Source organism: Lactuca saligna, chromosome 2, assembly GCF_052625555.1.
Source record: "Lactuca saligna cultivar CGN05327 chromosome 2, ASM5262555v1, whole genome shotgun sequence".
In the NCBI taxonomy this organism is placed as follows: Eukaryota; Viridiplantae; Streptophyta; class Magnoliopsida; order Asterales; family Asteraceae; genus Lactuca; species Lactuca saligna.
Genome location: NC_136418.1, coordinates 2,409,280 through 2,434,592, shown reverse-complemented (window position 1 = coordinate 2,434,592; position 25,313 = coordinate 2,409,280). Strand labels below are relative to the sequence as shown.

Genomic DNA, 25,313 nt, shown 5'->3' with positions numbered 1-25,313 from the left:
AATGGCCTTAGCACAATAAAAAACGGCTTGGGTTACGATACATAGCTTTCTGGGAGTGATAAGGGCAATGGAGGCTGAACCCTCAGATTTAGGGTTTCACTCAACCAACACCTACTCGCCAAGTCAGTCCCCCGACTCGTCGAGTAGGTTACTTAAACTGTTCGTGGGTCACGACTCTACTCGACGAGTGGGGCCTCCAGCTCATTGAGTCCCAGAGAAAAACACAAAATACTTGAATAATAGGCATATTAGGAATCAGGTGTTACAAATCTCCCCCACTTATCTTAGACTTCGTCCTAGAAGTTTGCTACTCGATTCTGAAAAAGCTCGGGGTAATGCTCCCTTATCTCGTCCTCCGGCTCCACCCTCTTGTTTCTCAGATCCCTTGACTTCCTATCAAGGATTGCCAATGGACTCTCGATGTAGTTCAAGTTGTCATCAACCTGAATATCCTCTAGAGGCACCACTGCTGAATTGTCCACCAGACATTTCCGCAACTGGGAGACATGAAAATTGCTATGAATACGACTGAGTTCAGCTGGCACATCCAGCCTATATGCTACCTTTCCCACTCGGGTCGTAACCCTAAAGGGTCCAATATACTTGGGGCCCAACTTTCCCCACTTCTTGAACCGAATGACGCCCTTCCATGGCGAATGTCACACCCCCAAACCATGTAGTATCACAACAATGAGTATAATAGTGCTCAAAGTAAATACAACCATCATAAATATAATTGAAAAAGTTACACCGATGTATATGTTTACATGTTTCAAATCAATTACATTATGATGACAAATGAACTATTTGACGATTCGACGTCCCATCCTCAAAATGCTGTTGGTTTTCCTGTTTCACTGATTTCCTGAGAATACAAGTTGTTTGAAAAAGTGTCAACACAAAGGTTGGTGAGTTCATAAGATATTTCGTTAGAGAAGTAAACCGTTTTCCTTGTAAAAGCGATAAAGTATGTATCCAGAAAATCTGATATTTTCTTTATAAAAGTTATGTGGTCCTAAATCCCAGGACTAAGAAATAACAAGTATTTTCCATACTTAATGATATAAAAGTGGTTTTAAATCGGCATAAAACCCTTTTTGATTTGAAGGAAAGTCCCGTAACAAATGATGTGAAGTCTTAAATACCGAGACAAAAAGTGTACAGTAATATCCATACTTATTGATATAAAAAGTGATTTTAAATCGACATAAAACCCCTTTGATTTATAGAAAGTCCCGTAAACTTTATGTGTGGTTAGCTCCCTATGTGAGTCGCTATAACCATACTATGACTGGAGGTAACCTGCACAACGTCTTTCAGACGCCCTGATCCTATGACTCTTGTCACCCGCAGACCTGCCGGTCTGGCTGTAGCTAGCAGGGAAGTGTGGGATGCCAAACCCAATATAGATCTATACACAATTATCACGCTTTCCCTAGAAGAGATTTTGGTTATAACTTACAGGAATTTAGATCCCGTACTCGGACGTACGGGGAGAGAATGTCTCACAACCTGAGTTAACAAGTTTACGTGTAGTGTGAGTGAGTGTAGAACCTTTTTGTACAAATGTACCCTTTTTGTATGAGTATGTTATGTGATGTATCATAAACTATACCTATTATAGTTTATTAAAACAAGGGTGAAAGTGGTAATATACCTAAACTATACATAACTTAGTTTATTCAAATGTTTGTATGTAATAGATGTACTTTGATTATAACAAATTGTTATTTCTATGCTTTGTCTAGAAAAGTCCATTTGTTAACTGATGTATGTCTACATAATAAGGCAATATTGCCATATATTGCGATAACATATAATCACATAAAGATATACACCTTGCTCAACATGCTACAAGGTGAAATGAAATTGATTGCATTTTTCTGTTGTTAACATTTTGATTTGATGTTCTTAGAAAACTTATAGAAAAATCATCATAGGTTTAAAACAGAATCCAAAAATTGTGAGAGTTTAGAAAATGAGTCTAGTTTCTCCATAATTTTTATCATGATTTTTAATGACCTCTAACTTGTGTGAACAAGTCCATAATCACAGACTGGTCCGGATTGATGTTTTGAAATGATAGGTTGTTTTGTAAAAATCACCATAAATTGTAGAAAAATCGTATGGAGATGTGAAAGTAGTCATTTTAAAGGTAAGAACGTGAAATATTTTCACCTAATACAGTTTTGAAAACAAAAATGTTTAAGTTGTCCAAAAGAGTCTGTGATAGGAGTCCAGCTTTTCTGATGAAGGTTGTTAGAAAAGTTTAGTTATGTTCTTGGTGTTTTAACCTGTATTCCCCCCCCCCCCCCTAAAATCTTGAGAAAACATGAAAATGTAGGGGTATGAACTCACCTTATGTGATTTCAGTAGATTAATGTTGGAGAAAGGAAGTGTTTAACTCAAGAACACTTGAAGATGCCTTCAAGATTTTCGAGAATCTAAGATCAAAGTGATGGAGTTTGTGTAAGCAATCGATGATTTGAGTAGAATGAAGTGTAATAATCACAAGGAGGATGAATTATACTTACAAGAGTATTATAAAGCTTGATGATCAGCCTTGGAGTCTCGAAATCAAGAGAAAAATTTGAGAGAAAAGTGTTTGATCTTTTGGTGGAAAATGAGAGAATGAATGAAGTGTGAGGAGAGAGGATGGATGTTCCATCTATAAGAACGTGGGAAATGGCTGGAAATTATAATAAATTACTTTGACATGAGCTAGGTATGGTGTAAGGAGTGTGGCTGGTCATGGAGTGGGTATGGGTGGTTGCTTGTGTCATAAACTAAAGAAAAGTCAACACTCCACCTCTTGTACTTCACCCACTCTTCTTGGATAAGATTTATCTCCAAAAAGGTGATTAATTAATAAATATGGAGCTTTATATGCTAAAATAAAGTTTTGGGTGAAAATCTCACTTTAAAACAATTAAAAACGGGCCTAAAACGCAAAACTAGTCGAAAACCGGGTGAAAAAGAGCTTCCTGCGAGGCCTCTCGGTCCTAGGCCGAGGTTCTGTCCGAAGGGACCTTCGGTTCTTGAGAGGGTTCGGTCTGAGAAGGTGCATTTCGCTTCTGATGTCATCGCTTCTGATGTCTCCGCTTCTGACATGTTCTTCTTCTGACAAGTTCGCTTCTGATTGCTTCGCTTCTGACAAGTTTGCTTCTGATGCCTTCGCTTCTGATGTGTTCGCTTCTGATGCCTTCGCTTCTGATAAGTTCGGTTCCAAAGAGGGGTTTCGGGTCCTTAAGAGGGTTCGGCTCCTTAAGAGGGGTTTTGGGTCCTTAAGTCTATTTTATCCGTTTTTACCCCGTTTTAAGTGCTTTTTGACCTGGTTAAGGGTCGGGATGGACCGAAAGATTACAAAAAGTTTAAGGAACTTTTGAGAGAGATTTGGGAGAGATTTCACATTCTTGGAGAGATTTGGGAGAGATTTGACATACTTGGAGAGATTTCTCACACAAAGAGAGATTTAGGAGAGATTTCACATACAAAGAGAGATTTGGGAGAGATTTCACATTCTTGGAGAGATTTCTCATACGAAGAGAGATTTGGGAGAGATTTGACATTCTTGGAGAGATTTCTCATACAAAGAGAGATTTGGGAGAAATTTGACATTCTTGGAGAGATTTCTCATACAAAGAGAGATTTGGGAGAGATTTGAAATTCTTGGAGAGATTTGCGAGAGATTTGACATATTTGGAGAAATTTCTCATACTTAGAGAGATTTGGGAGAGATTTCTCATACGTAGAGAGATTTGGGAGAGATTTTAGATAAAGAGAGATAGAGTGAAAACGATTGAGAGTGGTTTCGTGTGTGACATTCGTGAGTGTTTGGCTCCGCAACGCAAGATCCGTTAGCCCTGTTAAGCCATGTTCAAGGACCTTACACACTCCCGATGAGTATGCAATATTGTTTTATCGGTTTGGTTCATAGTTAACGCATTTTTGGATTAATGAAATCTAGATATACGAACTTTTCAATTGATGATTTCTCATTAGCATAACGAGTTGTATAGAAATAACACAGTGTATACCCTAGTACACAAGGCTTAATTAAATCGACCGGTTTGACTTGTTGACTTTTGTTGACTTTGACTTGACTGGAATTTGACGGTTGTCACATCATCCCCCCGTTAGAGGGAATTTCATCTTGAAATTAGCACTTTGACCGGGACTTCATGAATTTGGAGAAAAGATGGGGAAAGCTTTTCGTAGTACAAGAAATTGGTATGGCGGGGACCAATCCGCCCGATGTTAAATAACGCCTTGGAATTTCTTATTGTAACTTGAACTAAGTCAAATTAAAGGAGTTATTGTTTTGAAAAGATAGTGTATTCTATGTGTGCCTTTATGCTCCCCGCTACAAAGTGGAGACTCTCGTTCATTTCGATCTCGCCAAGTGGTAAGTGAGCATTCCCTCTCTTTACTGAAGTTAATCACCCAAGATATTAACATGTCGCCCACGTTTTGAACAATCCCTTTTTGTGATGCCCGTTGGTTTGCTGTTTAAGGAACTTTTGAGAGAGATTTGGGAGAGATTTCACATTCTTGGAGAGATTTGGGAGAGATTTGACATACTTGGAGAGATTTCTCATACAAAGAGAGATTTGGGAGAGATTTTACATACACAGAGAGATTTGGGTGAGATTTCACATTCTTGGAGAGATTTCTCATACAAAGAGAGATTTAGGAGAGATTTGACATTCTTGGAGAGATTTGGGAGAGATTTGACATACCTGGAGAGATTTCTCATACTTAGAGAGATTTGGGAGAGATTCTAGATAAAGAGAGATAGAGTGAAAACGATTGAGAGAGGTTTCGTGTGTGACATTTGTCAGTGTTTGGCTCCGCAACGCAAGGTCTGTAAGCCCCATTAAGCCATGTTCAAGTACCTTACACACTCCCGCTGAGTATGCAATATTGTTTTATCCGTTTGTTTCATACTTAACGCAGTTTTAGATTAATGAAATCTAGATATATGAACTTTTCAATTGATTATTTCTCATCAGCATAACGAGTTATATAGAAAAAACACAGCGTAAACCCTAGTACACAAGGGTTAATTAAGTCGATCGGTTTGACTTGTTGACTTTAATTGACTTTGAGTTGACTGGAATTTGACGGTTGTCACAGCGACACCTTCAGGAGCATCATATCCCCTACCTGAAACTCCAGGTCTGACCGCCGCTTGTCGGCATAACTTTTCTATCGACTCTGTACAGTCTGAAGCCTGCTCCAAACCTGTTGGATCTTCTCCGTAGTCTTGAGTACCACTTCGGTACTCCCCATGACTTTTTTTCCCAACGTCTCCTCAGCATATTGGGGTCCCACACTTCCTCCCATACAACAACTTGAAGGGAGGACGGTCGATACTCACATGATTGCTATTGTTATAGGAGAACCCAGCCAACGGAAGGTAAGTATCCCAACTACCTCCAAAGTCTAAAACACACGCCCACAACATATCCTCTAGAGTCTGGATGGTCCACTCGCTCTGACCATCAGTGCTAAAATGTTGTCAAGTACCCAGCTCGTCATGAAACTTCTTCCGAAACCTAGAAGTAAACCGCACGTCCCTGTCTGAAATCGCCGAAACTGGCAACCCGTGCAACGCCACTACCTCCTGGATGTAGATGTCGGCTAACTTTTCGGTTGAAATACTCTCCTGAATCGGAATAAAATGGGCGCTCTTGGTCAATCGATCAACGATGACCCAAATCGAATCCACCCCTCGTGCGGTCATGGGAAGCTCGGTAATAAAGTCCATAGAAATATCCTCCCACTTCCACAGCGGGATATCCAATGGCTGGACCTTTCTGTGAGGTCTCTGGTGCTCAGCCTTGACCTTCCTGCAGGTCAGGAACCTTTCCACAAACCAAGCTATGTCCCTCTTCACACATGGCTACCAATAATCGAGACGAAGATCCCTGTACATCTTTGTCGCCCCGGGATGGATATAGAACCTGGATTTGTGTGCCTCTGCCATCAATACCTGACACACACCCCCATGATAAGGGACCCACACCCTATGGTGAAGAGTCAACAATCCCCGGCTATCATAGTCGAAGAAGGAAACCTAACCCACAATTCGCTCACTCTTTTGATGTTCCTCCTTCATGGCCTCCTGCTAGGCCTCATGAATCTGCTCCAACAGCGGAGTCATAACTGACATTCTCAAACAGATGTCCCTGATCTGTGCTGCCATGTGGCTAAGCGCATCAGCCACAACATTAGCCTTCCCCGGGTGATAGAGGACCTTGCAATCATAATCCTTCACCACATCAAGCCACCTACACTGCCTCATATTCAGATTTGGCCGGTACATGAGATACCTTAGTTCTTGTGGTTCGTGTAAATGGTACAACTGTTGGGTTTTGAGCAATCTAACACTTCGTAAGTGTGCATGCAACCCTAATAAACCTTGGATCTATGTTTGTCGAAATACATGCAAAATAATAATTTTCCAAGGTTCATAACCTATCTAACATGGAATGGGGTACTTTTAAACATAAAAGAGTTAGATGAAATTACATACATTTTGATGAGTTTGATTCCTTGGAGTTTGAGAGCCAAGCACCAATAGTGTGAATGCCTCAAATGGAAATCACTAATCACCACAAACACTTGGAAAACTTTGAGAGAGTGTATACACACTTGTAATTTTCGGCCACACACAAGCACACACACTAGTGGCTATTTCATGCAACATAAGCATGCTTATATAGTGTGCATGGTTAGGGTGAAACCCTAATAACCCATGACCTTTCCTTTTCCAAGGATCCATGGGTTAAAAGCTCCATGGATCATCCATGGACTTCCATATAAGCCTAGCCCATTAACAAATGAGTGTTAGCCCACACCATATAAAACCAATAGTCCATAATATAATTAGTCTTCCTTTTAATCTCTAAATTAATTCATAATTAATTTAAGACTAAGACTAATTAAATAACATGACTTCATATTAATATATTTTAACTTACAATATATTAATAAACATATGTGTATAACTCTCATAAAATTATCCATAAATAGTTCGGGTGAAGTGCAACCCAAATGGACCATGCCGGGTCGGGTCAAGTATATACCAAATAAGTTATGGACCTAGACACCTTATCCAATAGTCTCCCACTTGGATAAGTCTAATAACTGTATTTGCGTATGTTACTTCAGGAACCAACCAGCAATCGTTGCTCTCGAAAACTCTGTTGAACTATGAAGCGCCATTTTAGATAAGTGATCATATAGTCCTCTGTTCTCATGATATCAGCCAGACAAATACATGGAACAACGTCGTACTTATTGTCCAGCAGTTTGTTTCCGGATTTCCAATTTGTTTGACAAAGAACTAAATTGAACACATCAATTAGGTTATGATCGGGCCCGGTACATGGGTCAACATAAAATCATCGAGGGGCCCAGATATCGTTTCTATTTATAGAAGGAATAGATAAACTTCCACTCATATGCTTTTTTTACTACTTGTTGAATTGTACACAAAGGCACGTTTTATAACATCAAGTTACTGATGCGTTTACGTGCAATCAATGCACAACCAACTCATAGGTAACAACTCATATCTCTAGGTTTGAAGACTTATATGATATTACCATCTCACAATCACTCGAGATAAATTCCATGAAGTGATACAAGTGAGCGTGGGTTTATTCCAATACTCATAACTTATGAGCACTCATGAATGTCGTAGCAACCATTGCTATGTCTAAACCCGTTTAGCCATCTACAACCTCAATTCATGACAGTCTTAATTCATAACTACTTCCAACATATGAACGACTGTGGAGTGTTTAAATAAGTTAGTCATTCGAAAGAATAACCTAGCTATTATGGAAGTCAAAACATGCAAAATGAAACACAATAATAATCGAATCCAATAAGGTCTCAGAACCCTTTGAATATAAATAAAACCACCTTTTATTTATCACCATATTGATTACACATTATTCATTGTATAATGTTTCAAATAATCAACTTAATACTTGAATAAAACAACAGTTGTCCCATGCTCCTAGCATGTACACTTTGTTTTCTAAACAATAGTTATGCCATACTCCTAGTATGCACACTATGTTTGTCTATGATCTTTACTTTGTGAAATAGATTAATTGAACATGAATCCAATGATACTCATTTCACAATCCCAAATCCTTATTGTAAATGTAAGAATTCCTAATTCCTACCATTTACCAAAAAAAAAATGTTAGATTTTAAACTTATATGCACTGATCCTCACATAATGATTATGCACAAGGTCACGAAAACTTTGTCATCAGTCATTACAGAGTATTCCAAAGAAGATCAGTTCTATGGAAATGAAGTCTCATATTCAAAGTATATTGCTTTAAACATCCTTCTTGCATTAAAGTTTTCTAATCTTACACAGATTAAATAACTTCCATCTATGGAGACATTTCCATAGTCCCATTTTGACTATCACTTCTGAACAAGAGTTGCCTCTTTTCAGAAAATGTCAATATGGTCCTGCCAAAATTAACACTATACTTCCAAATGTCCCTGAGCAACCAATCTTTGGCAAACCTCAGATTGTCCTCAACAATTGCTTAATCACTTTAGTCATATCCAGTTCTAGACTTTTTCCTTCTAAATGCCCTGAGCATTTGGAAAATTTAGAAAGGATGAATATTATAGCATATGAAATCGATCCTATATCCGAAGCATATGGGACACGATTCATGATGTCTCACATAAAGACATGATACTACATAAAGACATGATACTAGACCAGTCTCTTGCTACAATATTTTTTATTTGCCATGTTTTCAAAATTTAATTATGAAGAGGGATGCCGTAGTCATAATTGAATTTTGAGAACGCAATATATATAGAATTTCCTTAAGTCGAACCATTCAGACATAAAATTCATACATATATATATATATATATATATATATATATATATATATATATATATATATATATATATATATATATCCTTGACTAAAGATGATTAAAATCTCAATCTAAGCTTCTAGAATTGAAATGAAGTATAATTTCCTCTCCCTTAATTATAGCAAAACGACTTTTTCAACCCCTGTAACTTCACGAGTTGAAACTTTTGTTTTTCAATAATTAACATTGCTAGCTTGCAATAATAGTAATCACAATTATCATGCTCCCACTAACATGATGATTATTAGCTTAACACTTATGCTCCCACTAGCTTTGACATGTATTCAGAAATCGGTTGGACTTCTAAAATTTAGATTCATACACCTTTCCGTAATCATAGTCTCAATTGATTAGTTCTTTGCCATTTCTCACAAGTCCATGTTAGTGTGCCGGTTAACCACACACGCTCCACTAATGACTTTTGGAAATGCAAATATCACAATTGCTATCTACTTAAAATCTACTTAGTGAAAGCGTTTCCTCACCATCATTCTCATGAATCATAGAGAAACCTTATGACACTTAGATTTTATGGTGTATGAGTTCCTATCCATGTGAATTTGTCAAAACAATAATCACAAGGTTAGAGACAAATTCAAACTCATATGGATTGAACTTGTTCAATGTTAATTTCTTGCCACTTGGTAGCACAAAAGCCCACCATTGCTTCCAAGTTGAACTCTGATAACTCACATGCATGTTCAACTTATTTGAAGTAGGCACATAAATAAGAATTATGTCAACACGATAGGTTGCAAACCTAAGTCGTGTGCCAGTGATAAAACTCAGGTTTTACTCTTGATTAAATCTTCAAATTCCTTCAGGATCTTTAAGGCTCCCACTGTCCTCTTGACATATAAGTTTCTCTTTGTCAAGAACCATTCCTTGACAAAACAAATACTCAAGGGATAGTGCGGATTCTTATCAAGACAAACACTTCACACAATTGGTCTTAGTTGGTCTTTGTCTCATCCAAGACATCACAACTTACCAATTTCAAATGTACAGGAGTAGAAAACATTTTACACTACAGTTGATAAGTGTTATAAACCTTACTTTATGTCACTCAATGTTACAATCTTGGAGTATGACTCTAAGAGTTGTTTTGGAACGAAGTATGATTCATCTTCTTGATTTTAACCATTCCAACAATTCATGACCCCTCTTCTTAGTCATAACAATGCACTAGGATGTCCTTAGAGTATGAATTTGTGATATGGTATCTTAATCATTAAGATGATCATAAAACATGATACTAAAGTACTCTCCCATCTTTTCAGATTTGAGAAACTTTTATCTTTCTGCCTAATTTGATTCTTTCCCTTTCGTTCTGTCACACATTGAAACTTTTCAATGCTTCAGAATTATACTTAAACTTGTAAGTATAACCAAATCTACTAAGCTTTAGCAAATCATGACGCATAGTCTTATCAATCATTGTGGCGGACTTGACCAGTTCACAAGCATGTGTACTCGATCCCTTTAGTCCTGTCCTTGTCCACATAAGGAATTAGTCTTGATTTTCCAATGATGAAAATTCTCATCCATCAAACAATATAGCTTGTATGATTCCAAGTTTCGGTCCAATTGAAACTTGGATGATGAGAACCTTTCCTCATTTGGTAAATTCAGACACTACCACAAATGAGAAAATCAAATTCATATTTCCATTATTGCTAGAAACATCATATTTCCATAAAAGCCATTGTAAGGGGATATAATATAAAATAAACAAAACAAAACTTTTATTTCTATATAAAATGCGGAAAAATACTCCTTACAATGCATCGTTAAATGAAAACTATGCTATTACATATTTCTTAGCAATCTATCATAACTTTGAAGTAGTAGCTCAAAAATCCGATCCTCGAACCATGCGATAGAAATCCATTTCCGTGATTAGATTCAGCACACTCCTCTTTTAACCTTCCTTTTGCTTGGTCCTGCTAAACATCAAGATGCAATCTAGTCACATCATGTAATAGGAATCAACAATTAGGAACTTTAATAAAGTTAGATAGTGGACTTACCTGAAACAGAGTCAACCATTTTGTCTCTTCTTGCTTTCAAATCTTTCAGGTATTCAGGGCAGCTTCGCTTCCAATGTCCCTTCTCATGACAATAAAAACATATAGACTCTTTGGGAACGGTACACGAGACAATCACAGACTTAGCCTTTCCCTTTACCTTCCGGTCAACCGGGTTGACCAAGGTCGATCCCTTTCCATTGGGAAAAGAAAGCTTTTCTGGACTATCAATGTTACCATTATCCAAGTCCATGGAAGTTTGAGAATTTGATCTTTCGCCAATATTTACTTTCCCAGTGCGCCAAAACATTTCTGATTCAGCAGCAATGAGCAAATAAGAAAGATCAATAAGAGTCATGTCATGATCTGTCACATAGTAGTTCTCAATGAACTCACTATATGACTCCGGAAGTGTCTGAAGAACCCAGTCAGCAGCCAACTTCCTTGAGATATCGACACCTAACATTCTCAACCTGTCCATGTGTGACTTCATTTCTAAGACATGAGTAAACACAGGGTTTCCATCTTTATGTTTCATTGCCAGTAGGGTTTGAGTGATCTTGAACTTTTCAAGTCTTCGAGCTTGTGGGTCAGGGAGAATAAATGGAGGAGGTGGAGGAAGTGAAGCATGATATTGAGGGACATCATCTTCAAGAGGAAAACTTTTTCCAAGCGATTTGGGAAGATCATAGTTATCTGAACCAGACATCTATAATGGGAGATAATCAATTTAGTTGATTCAAAATCCTTAATATAACACCCAATATGAAATATTAAGGCTCGGATCCAACACAATATTTTATAACTTGGAAGAGGGATGCCGTAATACAAGCTATAGAATATTTGAAAGTAGGCGAATGACGATTCACCAATTTCCACCATGAAAAATGAAATAATTAATTAGGTTTTAATTGGATTTGAAACTCCCAGATCTTTTGAGATTCATTGAACTTTTAAATGGCATGTTTCAATCTCGAGTGTGCCCTCTCAAATTTTGTGACTGGGATGCCGAGGGTCACAAAACAAGGTGTGAATAACCATGCTAATTCACTTGGTACCCTTAATATTATAACCTAATCAATGTGCTGGTTAACCACACACGCTCCATTGATCTATGACAAACATTAAGTCACCCTTCGTGATCCTTACTAGTCCAACTTAGTGTGCCGGTCAACCACACATGCTCCACCAACGACTTGGTAAGGTAAAAAGTGTGAATTCCATGGACTAGCACCATGTTCACATTTTCCTAAAGTAACTAAGATTGGGAATTAAAAATATTTAGTTACTTTATGATAATCATTATACTTTTAATGAGGATTTAAAATCATTGTCCTACCCGTTCGGCTAACGACCCTCCACCGATCAAGGAAGCGGTGGGTGAGAGTGGACACCCATTAAGCTGCCATTTTATAGGCAACAACCTTATACCCCCCTTATAGACCGGCTTCGTGAATGAGGCCTACTAACGGTAAAACGACTTATTCCTATACATATACATATATATATATATATATATATATATATATATATATAATAATAATAATAATTAACCATTAATGTTATAAATAGTATAAGGGTTGAATTTTAACTATTAAAACTCTAAGGGTTGGAATTAAAGTTTATTAAAGTGTGTGAAAGTTTACAAATTCCAAAACTTGAGGGCAAGTTTTGTAACTATCCAAAACTTTTCATTTCATAACTTATGAATTAAAGGTTCATAAAATGAAGACTCTTCATTTTCATGTAACTTATGTGTTTTAAATGTGTGTTTAAAACAAGTGGCCTTTGGATATCCATAACTTGAGGGCAAATTATGGACTGCATTAAAACACATAAATGATCAAGAATTAATCCTAAACAATTCAGCAAATAATTCCTATCATCTTCTAAATTCATAAGAACATGAACATGATTATCAAAGTTTCAAGAATTATATGAACACATACAAAGCATGAAATTTTGATATATGCTATTGTAAATGGATTAGAACAACCATTACACCAACTAAAACAAGTTTTAAAACACCAAAACAGTTTAGGGTAATGTTTCTACTCCATTTCCAGCAACAAAAGTAGAAATTCTGCATTCTAAGGCTCATACTCGCCGAGTGCACGAACCAACTCGCCGAGTAGGATGATATTACACATGAACTCGGCGAGTCCCCCCATGTACTCGGCGAGTCCATCAGCCAGACAGCAACAATTTCAACTTTTTTCACTATTTTGCATCAAGTATCAAACAAGCAAGCCTAGGCTCTGATACCACTGTTGGGTTTTGAGTAATCTAACACTTCCTAAGTGTGCATGCAACCCTAATAAACCTTGGATCTATGTTTTTCTAAATACATGCAAAATAATAATTTTCCAAGGTTCATAACCTATCTAACATGGCATGGGGTACTTTTAAACATAAAAGAGTTAGATGAGATTACATACCTTTTGATGAGTTTGATTCCTTGGAGTTTGAGAGCCAAGCACCAACAGTGTGAATGCCTCAAATGGAAATCACAAATCACCACAAACACTTGGAAAACTTTGAGAGAGTTTATACACACTTGTAATTTTCGGCCACACACAAGCACACACACTAGTGGCTATTTCATGCAACATAAGCATGCTTATATAGTGTGCATGGTTAGGGTGAAACCCTAATAACCCATGACCTTTCCTTTTCCAAGGATCCATGGGTTAAAAGCTCCATGGATCATCCATGGACTTCCATATAAGCCTAGCCCATTAACAAATGAGTGTTAGCCCACACCATATAAAACCAATAGCCCATAATCTAATTAGTCCTCCTTTTAATCTCTAAATTAATTCATAATTAATTTAAGACTAAGACTAATTAAATAACATAACTTCATATTAATATATTATAACTTACAATATATTAATAAACATATGTGTATAAATCTCATAAAATTATCCATAAATAGTTCGGGTGAAGTGCAACCCAAATGGACCATGTCGGGTCGGGTCAAGTATATACCAAATAAGTTATGGACTTAGACACCTTATCCAACAACAACGAACCCCATAGAGGTAATGACGCCAAATCTTGAGCGCAAAAGCAACATCCCCCAGCTCCAACTCATGTGTCGGGTAATTCGCCTTATGAGGCTTCAGCTGTCTCGAAGCGTAAGTCATAACATGGCCCCTCTGCATGAATACCACGCCCAAACACGAGATGGAAGCATCACAGTATACCACAAATTCCTCCATGCCCTATGGTAGGGCTAAGATTGGCGCCTTGCACAATCTCTGTCTCAACGTCTCAAATGCGGCCTGCTGCTCAGGCCCCCAGTGAAAGACCACAACTTTCCTTGACAACCGGGTCAGGGGCACAACTCTCTTGGAGAAGTCCTGAATGAACCTCCGATAGTAGCCTGCCAGTCCCAGCAAGCTCCAAATATCAGATGGAGACCTTGGAACCTCCCACCTCATCACGGCCTCCACCTTGACTAGATCGCGCAACCAGAACTCACACTCGGAGAACTTAGCATACAGGCTCTCCCTCCTCAAAGAATCTAAAACCTCTCGCAAGTGCTCCTCATACTGCTCTTGCATCTTGGAATAAACCAAGATGTCATCAATGAAAACTTTCACAGACCGATCCAACATCAGTCTGCACATGCGGTTCATGAGATCCATGAATGCGGTAGGAGCATTGGTGAGCCCGAAAGGCATCATCGTGAACGCATAGTGGCCATAACGCGTCCGAAAAGTAGTCTTGTGCACATCCTCCTCTCTGACCCTCATCTGATGATACCCTGAACGCAAATCGATCTTGGAGAACCAAGATGCTCCATGTAGTTAATCGAAGAGGTCATCGATCCTCGGAAGTGGGTAACGATTCTTCACCGTTACCTTATTCAACTCCTGATAGTCAATACACATCCAATTCAACCCGTCCTTCTTCTTCACAAACATAATCGGGGCTCCCCAGGGTGAACTGATCGGTCTATTGAATCCTTTGTCTAACAGCTCATGCAGCTATGTAGATACCTCCTACATCTCTGGAAGAGCTAACTGATACGGTGCCTTGGCTATCGGAGTCGCACTAGGGACTAGGTCAATCCTGAACTCTACCTGCCTCTCCGGAGGTATCCCATGCAACTCCTCGGGGAATACATCTGCAAACTCTCATACCATCGACACATCGACCACTGCCGCCTTACCCGCCTCCCGGTTATCCATAACATTGGCAACAAAACCTGCGCAACCCTGTTAAAGGTTGCGCCTAGCTGTCACACCCCAAAACCGAGAACGCCGGAAACGTTCTGGGGCGAAGGACGTCATGTAATGTATCACAACATTGTAAAGTAGTAAACAAGCAACAACATCATCCATTGCATTAATAGTATAATTTTAATTACAAGTGTGTTCTTTTAGTATAAGACAACATTAAAATGAATAATCAAAAAATAGGACGAGTCTGGACTGCTCCGTCTTCACAAAACCTGGTCGTCGTACCTGTCTATTTGTGACCTGAGAATACAAGTTATTTTGAAAGCGAGTATCAGCCAAAAAGCTGGTGAATTCATAAGTATTAATGTGTCTTTGATTTGTAAAACTTGTAATGAAAGTCTTGACATTGATTTGAAAGAAAGTTCGTATAAGTATGTAAATGTTTGTAAGTAATGGAAAGCATTTATAACCCTAGAAATCCATATGATCCCTATAAAAGAAGTCTTCTACCAAGACCCTACTGTTTTGAAAGTAGTCTTCTACCAAGACCCTACTGTTTTGAAAGTAGTCTTCTACCAAGACCCTACTGTTTTGAAAGTAGTCTTCTAGCAAGACCCTACTGTTTTGAAAGTAGTCTTCTACCAAGACCCTACTGTTTTGAAAGTAGTCTTCTACCAAGACCCTACTGTTTTGAATGTAGTCTTCTACCAAGACACTATTGTTTTGAAAGTAAGCATCTCTGTATATGTGATGCTTTTTCCCTGTTTAACTATTAGTATAAAACTATAGTATACCTCATCGTTTATGTGTATGAGTCACAATATAAAGGTAATAAGGAAAATAGTTATCTATATCAAATATATCCTACCTTGTCGATCATGTGAATGTGTCACAAAGTAAAGGAAGAAATAATATAATAGCCTAAGTATTATCCTTTTGTACTAGGATAACTAACAGTGTTAACCTAAGACATTCGTAGATGTACATTTACCTCTGTTGCTAACAGTTGGGTGTAGGAATAGTTACTCCCTTAAAGTATACCTGTAATGGTATCAACCGAAGACATCCGTAGATGTGCATTTACCTCTATAGCTAACAGTGTTGATAGGAATGGTTAGTCCCACAAAGTATCCTTTGGTACTAGGATATAAAGTCCAATCTATCTCGTCGATTATGTGATTGTATCATAAGCTAAAGATAAGAAGGAGAACTATATAATAGTATCTACACATATAATATGTAATAGTAACTCATCATATATTATCTATGTAAACGTACTCATCTAAGCATATCTATGTAAACGTATTCATGTAAGCGTATCTATGTAAACGTATTCATGTATGTGTATCTATGTAAACGTATTCATGTAAGTGTATCTATGTAAACGTATTCATGTAACATGTAATGTACTAGTATAGACTCATAAATGAACTGACTCTTGTGTGATTCCCTGTACATGGAATTGTTGAGAGGAAAACCTGGAGACACACTTGAACAAACGTTAGAACAAGTAAGTTGCAGAAAAGTTAATCTCTAAGGATCTAAAAGCTCAACAATAATAAAGTTAGATAGTTAGATATTAGTTGCGGAAAGTAAAGAATGATAAATGACAAAAGTTATATCAAGAATACACTTAAACTGATTCATAACAAGGAATACAATCACTCCAAGTTAGTAAGCGAGATCAAGTTTAGTGATTAAGTCTAGAAGACTTGCTCCGAAGAGAGGTTATGTTCCAGTAGCAGTTTGAGTGTGATGAAGATAAGAAAGATAACTGATGAAGATAAGAAAGATAACTGAATGAGAAACCTTGTGTATTGAGAAGTTAAGAGTTTTCACACTCAGATATATCACAATTACATAATACATAAGAAAGTGTCTCTATTTATAGAGTTTAGAAAAGAACAACTCTATTAGCAGCCGTGCAAGGAATGCTGGACAATAGAGTGAATTACATAGTAAAAGAAATAACTAAGACTATGGATAGGAAAGACTTGAATACTCTGGATGCTGATATGGTTGCTGATGGAGAATGGTTGCAGTCACAGTTGTAGAGATTGACTCCGGTGCTGAATTGGCTGTAGGTACTGAACCGTTGCGGTAGATAAGTTTAAAAGGGTCACTTTTATGTTTCAACAATTTCCCCCTAATTGACCTTTTTAACTTTGGTTCAGTTATCAAGTTTGAGGAACTTGATCAAAATCCACCAAAATTTTCTAACATTTTCCAGCCACATGATTCTTCTGGAGATCTCAAACTTGACTTCAGCAGTAGTGTGCTTTGATCTTTCTATTGTGGTCTTGCATATGTCAAGTTGCTTCTTGGGCAGGCGATGCATGGCATTCATCGGAATGAAATATTTGACATTGTCTGTCTTCCGTTTGAATATGATGCCAAGTTCTGGGAAGTTGGTTGCGCCAAGAGATCTTTCTTCAAAACCTTCTGTAAGCATTGAAATTGGTTTAAGTGGTGGAAGGCCAAATTTCTTGAGGATGGTGGGGTGGATGTCCGCATCAATCTTCGCAAAGTCACAGAAAATTTCCTTGAGGAAGGATTTGGCTTTGTCGAGAGGTATTTGCATCTTAGGATGTTTCTCTTCCTTGTTCTGAAAAACTCTGGCAATGAGAAATATTTCTTCAGGGTTCATCCAGGGGAAGTCTTCCTGGGTGCGGATGTAAGCATGCTCTCTTCTGGTCAGAGTGAATTGAGCAAAGTCTGCTTTCATAAACTTCCGCATCTTGTAGTTCTTCACTGCGGATGGTCTACCGTTAGACCAAATGTTTTCCACTAAAGAGCCATGCTTCGCATAGAAGCGAGTCAGTCTTTCGAATTCCATTGGCAGACACTTGTGATCAGGAAGACTGCGGTCAAAGGAATCAAATACAGCAAAGTACTTGGCATTGGGAGATATTGGAATATCCCAATAACCATCTGATGGTGGTTCAGCATATCTGAGGTGGGGAGTGTAGTCTTCATCAAGTAGCCTGCGGAGAGCATTGACCCATGATTTGATCAACGATTCATCAATCATAGTGTCAAAACTGCATTCTCTCCATATAATTTCGGCTAACTTGGTTGCTTTCCAGTCATGTTTCCTTTGGGCAGTAATAGGAGAATCTGTAGAGCTTTCTGAAGACATATGTTCCTCAAGATTCTTTAGGTAAGGAGGCTTCAGCGGACGGTTTATGTTGTTTTTGGGTGATGAGTGGGGAGATGGAATATTTTGAGATAGTGGAGGAGAAGGCTACGGAGTGGGAATTTTATGTGTGGTGATTGGAGGGCTCTGACGGATGGATGTATCTGTTCGATCACCTTCTTGATCACTTCCCCCTCTTGAGGAATGCAACCCTGGTGCTTCCTCAAGCCATTGTTTCAGTCCATCAACTTTGGCACAAACCTCAACAAAGTGTGCTTTCATTGATTCGGCCAGTTGGGAGTTGTTTGGAATGGCAGAGTTAAAGAGCAGCTTGTGAATGTCCTTTGTGAGTTGAAGTATCTCTAGTCCATGAAAGTTGGATGTGAGGGATTTTTGCATGCGGGTGATTGTTGCATGAAGGACATAAATCATGGACTCATAGGTAGTATGAGTTTCCTCTATTGCCTTTTGGGACTGGGCAGCTTGATCCGCAATGGCTGTTTGTAAGCCTTGTTTGATTGCGGTTACCTCAGTGATGAGGCGTTCCGCTGCGACCATGGAATCTTGATGGTCGGCCCTACGGTTGGTGTCGAGAGATCGAATCCCCATCTTGACTTTGAGACAGATGCGCTCAGCGGCCATACGCTCTCTCATTTCAAGTCGTTCGATGCGTTCAATTAGGGATTGCGGACCTGGGATATCTTTTGGTGGAGGTTGGGTAGGCTTAACTGCAGCCAAACTTTGATCAACTTTGGTTTGAAGGTTGAGGCATTCTTTGCGAGTGACCACATCTTTCTTATTTTTCTTCTTCTTTTCTTTGGGCTTTGAAGTGGAGTGCTCAGAACCACTGGATTCTTCTTCTTCCTCGAACATCATGAGGTCGTCATCTGAGGGATTCGGTTTGTTGACCTCTTGGATGTCTTCATCGTCAAAACCGAAGGTTGGGGCCGAGCTGAGTTCAATAGCTGGCTCTTCGTCTTGAGATGGGTTGACTGCAGTAGGTTGAACAGGAGTTGAAGTGGGAGGAACATTAGATGTACCTACGGCTGCGATTGAGGCTTGAGCTTTCAGCACATTTTCAACCATTTGGTCCATCCAAGTCTGAACCTTTAGAATTGTGGCAGCAGTGTGGGCGTTGTTGATGGCATTTGCCCAGTACCTGGCCGCTGACAGAATTTCTTGTTCCTTCTACTGTTGTTTTTTGACCTGCTACTCCTTGCAGGCTTGGAATTCCCTTTTGAAAGCATCATACTTCTTGATTTCAGCATCAGTGGTTGGTTGATACCGACTCCAAGAGTCATTTGAGTCTGCATCGTCAATTCCTTGTTGTCGCACCAAGGTGTCCCTTGGGTTCACGGATCCATGCACATTAGTGTTCACCGTGCCTAAACCACCTGATAGAGATGTAAGCAGAGTAGGATTTCCTAGGCTTCCGTGGTCTCCTTGACCCGTGGTCAAGTTTGGCCTCGACCCAGTTCTGGCATGAGCGAAAGAGATGCCCTGCGGATGGATTGGTGTTTGTAGTGTTTGGGATACTTGCAAGAGTATGGAGTCTAACTCCTCAGAAGAAAAGATGTGCAGCCGGGAAGCCCTGGAGACCTTAGGGCGATTACCAATTCTATCTTCTTGAGATACAACTGGGGGGCTGTCTCCACATTCAGAAGAAGATGATGATGAAACAATCTCACAGGATGAGGTTTAGTGGTATTCGATAGTGTCATTGAATGGATGTGCGGCCATCCTAAGGACTACCGGAACCTGTTGAGAGGCTTCAGTATCAGTCCGGTAACGCATATGGCTAGTGGTTTCGGTTGTCTTTCGTTTCTTGAGGATATATATGGGTAGTCTATCTTCCTCAGAGTCACTGCTCGATACAGTGGTGGTTTGGGTTTTGCGTTTCTTGGAGGGTGCGGTTTGTTTTGGGGCTTTCTTTTTGGGTGTTGTAGCTTTCTTTTTAGAAGCTACTGTTTTTCTCCGTTGAGAAAGGTTAGAAAGTGTAGTGGCAGAGGGGGCTACGGTACCCTCAGGAAGAATAGTTGAAGAGGGAAGAGGTGGAGTAGAAGAGTATGGGATAATACCCTCCGTGGCCTCAATATGATTTGAGACATCCGCAGTCTCAAGACCAAGCAGTGAAAGAATGTGTGTGGGTAGCCTGCGGATAGGTCCAAAAATAGTTTGATCAGAGGACGACGTATACCTTTTGAGATCCTTAGTGACAAAGAAATTGATGTCACTTCCCATGTCGAGACCAGCATCCGCATGCAGATCAGAAATACACAGAGACCAAAAGCGAGCAAAAGTGAGCTCATTTGGGTTTTCCTTTGGTTGTTCTTAGGTAATGTACTGGAGGAAATCATCCCAAAGAATTTGACCGTAGTTGACATCACGACTGGTGAAGATGCTCCACACAAGTTCAAGGAGCTTGAGTCCCATGTTGTCGATGCCTCCAGTTCTGCCAGACAGACAACGGATGACAAAGTGGCATACAAACTGCGAAACCGCAGGCAGCTGATTCTTCTTAAACTCACGAATACCTCGGATTGGTTTCTGGTAACCCATTTGGTAGAGTGCGGTAGTGATATCGGATAAGGATGGAGTGAATATTTTGATGGAGGGATGGATTAACAGGTTAATGGAGGTTAAGAATTTTTCTTTGGTCAAGATGACTAGGGAATCGTTGATGAGGTTCAGATGGACTTCTTGGGGGGTTTCCAGTGGTCTGTATGCAGACAGAGGACACTTAAAAAGTGTAGAAACGGTAATAACATCGGTGAATGCGTCGAACGGACCAAATAGGATGTGGTTCTTGAGATGCTTGATCACCAGTTTTGTTGGAGCATTGTAAGAAGGATGATCATCAAATACATCTCTGAAGTTGCTTGAAGCGATTGTTGCTGATGTGGAACCGGTTTGATTCATCGAGCTTGAAACCTTGGATTGCTTCTTGGATGCACCAGATTTCGCCATTGAGAGTTGTGAGATTGAAGTTCTTGAGAGTTTTTGTGAGTTCTTGGAGAGTTGAGAGAGTAATCGATTAACAGAGAGCGTAAACGATTATAGAGAAGAAGGTGGGTTTATAAAGGGGGTAAAAGGATTTCAACCCTAGGTAAAAGATAAAAGGGGTAAGAAGTTGAATGGGGTTTTGCGGGGAATCAACGATTCTGGGATTAAATCTCAACCACACGAATATGAAACGGGTTTTGAAGAGATTTGAGAAATCTTAAAAGGAGATTTTGCATTTAATGGTGGACTGGACGCATGGTAATACATCAGGTAATCGTGGGTTGATGAGAGAGAATGTTGGAACTGATTGGACGTGTTTGGGAGAGGAAAGGACAAGTTGAAAAAGGATTGATTTGGGAATCATTCTTTTTTGGCATCATCCCTAAAATAGGTCTGATACATGGTTTATTAAGAAAGGTAAAGTGACAGTTTCTAAAGGGAATGTTTGTATTTTATTTAATGAAGGATCATTAAATAGCACACAAGGATTCAAGAGTTAATGAATCGGTTTGAATTTATTTGAGGTGGTTGCGGATGAAATCATCAATGTTGTTGAGAAACTCCATCGCAGATGAGAAAGAAAAATTTCAGAGAATCTGTGAGACAAACACATGTATGAAAGTTAGAATTAAAGGAACATTAAGACCAATGAGAGGTACATATGACATACGGTTGCGGTACCTAGATTGCGGTATCAAAACCATCTATCATATGTAATTCTCAGTTAGAACCGCAATGGAGACCAAGGACGGTCTACGGTAGCTAACACTTCAAAAAGAACTACGGGTCCGGATTAATCATTCCCAACATTTGTAAGAATGTATTGAGTTTTGAAGAGTCAAGAGCTTTTGTAAAAACATCAGCAATCTCTTCATGAGTAGGAACAAAGATGAGTTCAATATTACCTTTCAGAATAAGATCTTTGATGAAATGGTACCGTAACTCAATGTGTTTCGTCTTGGAGTGCTGAATAGGATTTTGAGAGATAGCTATAGCACTTTCCGAGTCACAGTAAATTGGTATCCACAACATTCTGTACCCGTAGTCTAGTAATTGTGTCTTCATCCAGAGAACTTGGGAGCAGCAGCTGGCTGCGGCCACATATTCAGCTTCTGCAGTAGATAGAGATACACATGTTTGTTTTCTTGAAGACCAGCTTACAAGTCTTCCTCCTAGAAATTGACATCCGCCTGAAGTACTTTTTCTATCGAGCTTACAACCTGCATGATCCGCATCGGTGAAGGCTTTAAGACTGAAGTCGTTGCCTGCAGGATACCATAAGCCCATAGATTTGCTTCCTTTAAGATACCGAAGAATTTGTTTGGCTGCGGTCATGTGAGACACTTTTGGATCAGCCGAGTATCTTGCACATACACCAGTTGCAAAGACAATCTCAGGTCTACTTGCGGTGAGGTACATTAACGAACCAATGATGCCTCTATAAGTCTTCTGATCCACAGGTTCACCAGAGGGATCAGCAGAGATCTTATAACCGAAGGCCATAGGGACCTTGGCAGAACAACAGTTATCCATTGAGTAGCTCTTGAGAAGTTATGTCATGTATTTCTCTTGGTGAATGAAAATTCCTTGTTGAATTTGTTTGACTTGAAGACCTAGAAAGAAGTTGATCTCTCTATTCATGCTCATTTTGAATTTGTTGGTCATGAGCTTTGCAAATCCATCTACCATATCTTGATCAGTAGACCCAAAAATGATATCATCCACATATATTTGTACCATCATAAGGTGGTCACCATTTGCTTTTCTGAATAATGTGGGTTCAATCACTCCTCTTTTGTAACCGCATGAGACAAGAAATTCAGAGAGTGTCTAACAACAAGCTCTTAGAGCTTGTTTCAGGCCATAGACTGCTTTTTTGAGCTTATAGCAGTAGTCTGGAAATTCATCATTTTCAAATCCTGGAGGTTGCTGAAGGTAAACTTCTTCTTTTAGTTCATCATTGAGGAAGGCACTCTTAACGTCCATTTGGTGTACCCTGACATTTTTGTGGGCTGCGTATGCTAGAAAGATTTGGATGGCTTCCATTTGTGCTACCGGAGCATACGTTTCATCGTAGTCAATGCCTTTTAGTTGACTATATCCCTTGGCAACAAGTCTTGCCTTGTTTCGGATGACTGAGCCGGATTCGTCTAGCTTGTTCTTGAAAACCCATCTTGTACCAACAATAGTATGACCTTGTGGAAGAGGAACAAGTTGCCATACTTTGTTTCTTTCAAACTCTTCTAATTCTTCTTGCATTGGAGTTATCCAGTCTGGTTCAAGCAAAGCTTCTTTGATCGTTCGAGGTTCAACCGAAGACATAAATGTTGCGTAATGGCAGTGGTTAGATAAATCTTTGGAAGATCGAGTCTGGATACCTGCTGATGGATTGCCGATAATTTGACCTGGTGGATGGTCTTTTGTCCATACATGAAGACGTGGCATTAGATGATCAGCAGCTGCGGTAGAAGGAATGTCTTGGATATCAGAGGAATCTACAGTTGGGAAAGGCAGTTACCCCTGGACTTGAGAACATCCTGCTGAATCATCTTGATCTATTAATGTTGGGTTTACTTGAGGAGTTGGCACAGATTGAGGTTCCCCCTAGATTGCGTATGGGAGTTCCTCTAGAACTTGAGAAGCTTCCCCCTGGAATGCAGATGAAAGAGTGACAATTCTAGGATCGGATCTAGTGTCAATATTCTCTATGAGTTCGTCATCTGAGTCGTCCGAAGGTTCGTTTGATGGTGAGACTTCACTTCGAGCAGGAATGTAAGCAGCATCAGGTACTGGAATCTCAAAGGTTATAGCAATACCCGGAGTAGAGCTTCCCCCCTCAACTGGAGAGGTGGAAGTATTGAGTGATACTACTTCAGATAGAGAAGGTCCAGATACGTCGGCATGTTGTTGTTGAGCTGCGGATGACACTAGCACTTCGGATAGTTTCGCCATTTCAATGGTATCAAACAGATCATCATAGTTGATTTCAACTAGATTTAGAGGTCTAGAATTTGCTAGAATGTCGCTTTCCATGATTGTAGTTGTTTCGGTAGACGGAGGTGCCCTGCGGATTTGAGAGTCATCAAATTTCACATCAAAGCTTTCAATGATCAACCTTGTTCTTCTGATGAGCACTCGATATGCAACCTTGTTTGTGGAATAACCAAGGAAGATACCTTCGTCAGACTTTGGTGCAAACTTATTGAGTTGATCTCTATTGTTGATCACGAAGCATCTACATCCAAAGATATGAAAGAAATGAACATTGGGTTTGCGATTGTTGATCCCTTCATATGACGTTTTATTGAGATGCTTGCATACAATACTTTGGTTTTGAACAAAGCATGCGGTTGCTACTGCTTCGTCCCAGAAATAGAGAGGAATTTGGGCGAAGTTAAGTGTTGGGATTAAAACCCTAATTGTGATTTGATGAACAAGATGCGGAAAATAAGAACAAACACAAATATGAAGATTATGTCAAATGATCACTCGATTTATTCAAACATGAGGAATAATTACACTTTCAGCATAGACTAAAGAATCTAACACTACATAAGAAACCTCAAGTGGCGGCTACATTTTGCCTCACTCTTAACCCTAATTATGAATAATACATGACTATTTATAAGGAAAAGACAAGTCTTGGGCTTTTAACCTAGAATTCATCAAAGGGGCCCATTGCCATCATCCATGGAGTGCTTTGAAACCCTACAATCTCCCCCTCAAAGTATGGAATGGATGACAATGCTTTAACTTCCAAAACAAGCATCTAGCAAATAAAAAGATCTGCAATGAGGAATATATGAAGCAATCCACGAATTTTGATTCTTCAATAGTCTTCAAACACGGGCTCTAGGATATATAAATCAAGCACTAAAGTAATGTCTTTAAACTTCATTTTCGAATGTAATCCCAAAGAATCTTCATGAAAACCAAACCCGCCATAAAAACCCATTTCAGAACAAAGAAACTGAATCACTTCTTGTCTTTGAAGAGCTCCCCCTCCAAGTCACAACGATCTTC

The 25,313-nt window shown here is 39.2% G+C and overlaps 1 protein-coding gene across 1 annotated transcript; it reads right to left on the bottom strand.

The window, feature by feature from the left end:
- Positions 1-21,833: 21,833 nt before the first annotated feature.
- LOC145028721 (putative mitochondrial protein AtMg00240) lies at positions 21,834-22,793 on the bottom strand. Its single transcript, XM_078977481.1, has 2 exons — positions 22,490-22,793; positions 21,834-21,886 (listed from the first exon to the last, which is right to left on the bottom strand). The coding sequence occupies exons 1-2, from the start codon at positions 22,791-22,793 to the stop codon at positions 21,834-21,836; spliced, it is 357 nt and encodes a 118-aa protein (XP_078833607.1).
- Positions 22,794-25,313: the final 2,520 nt, after the last annotated feature.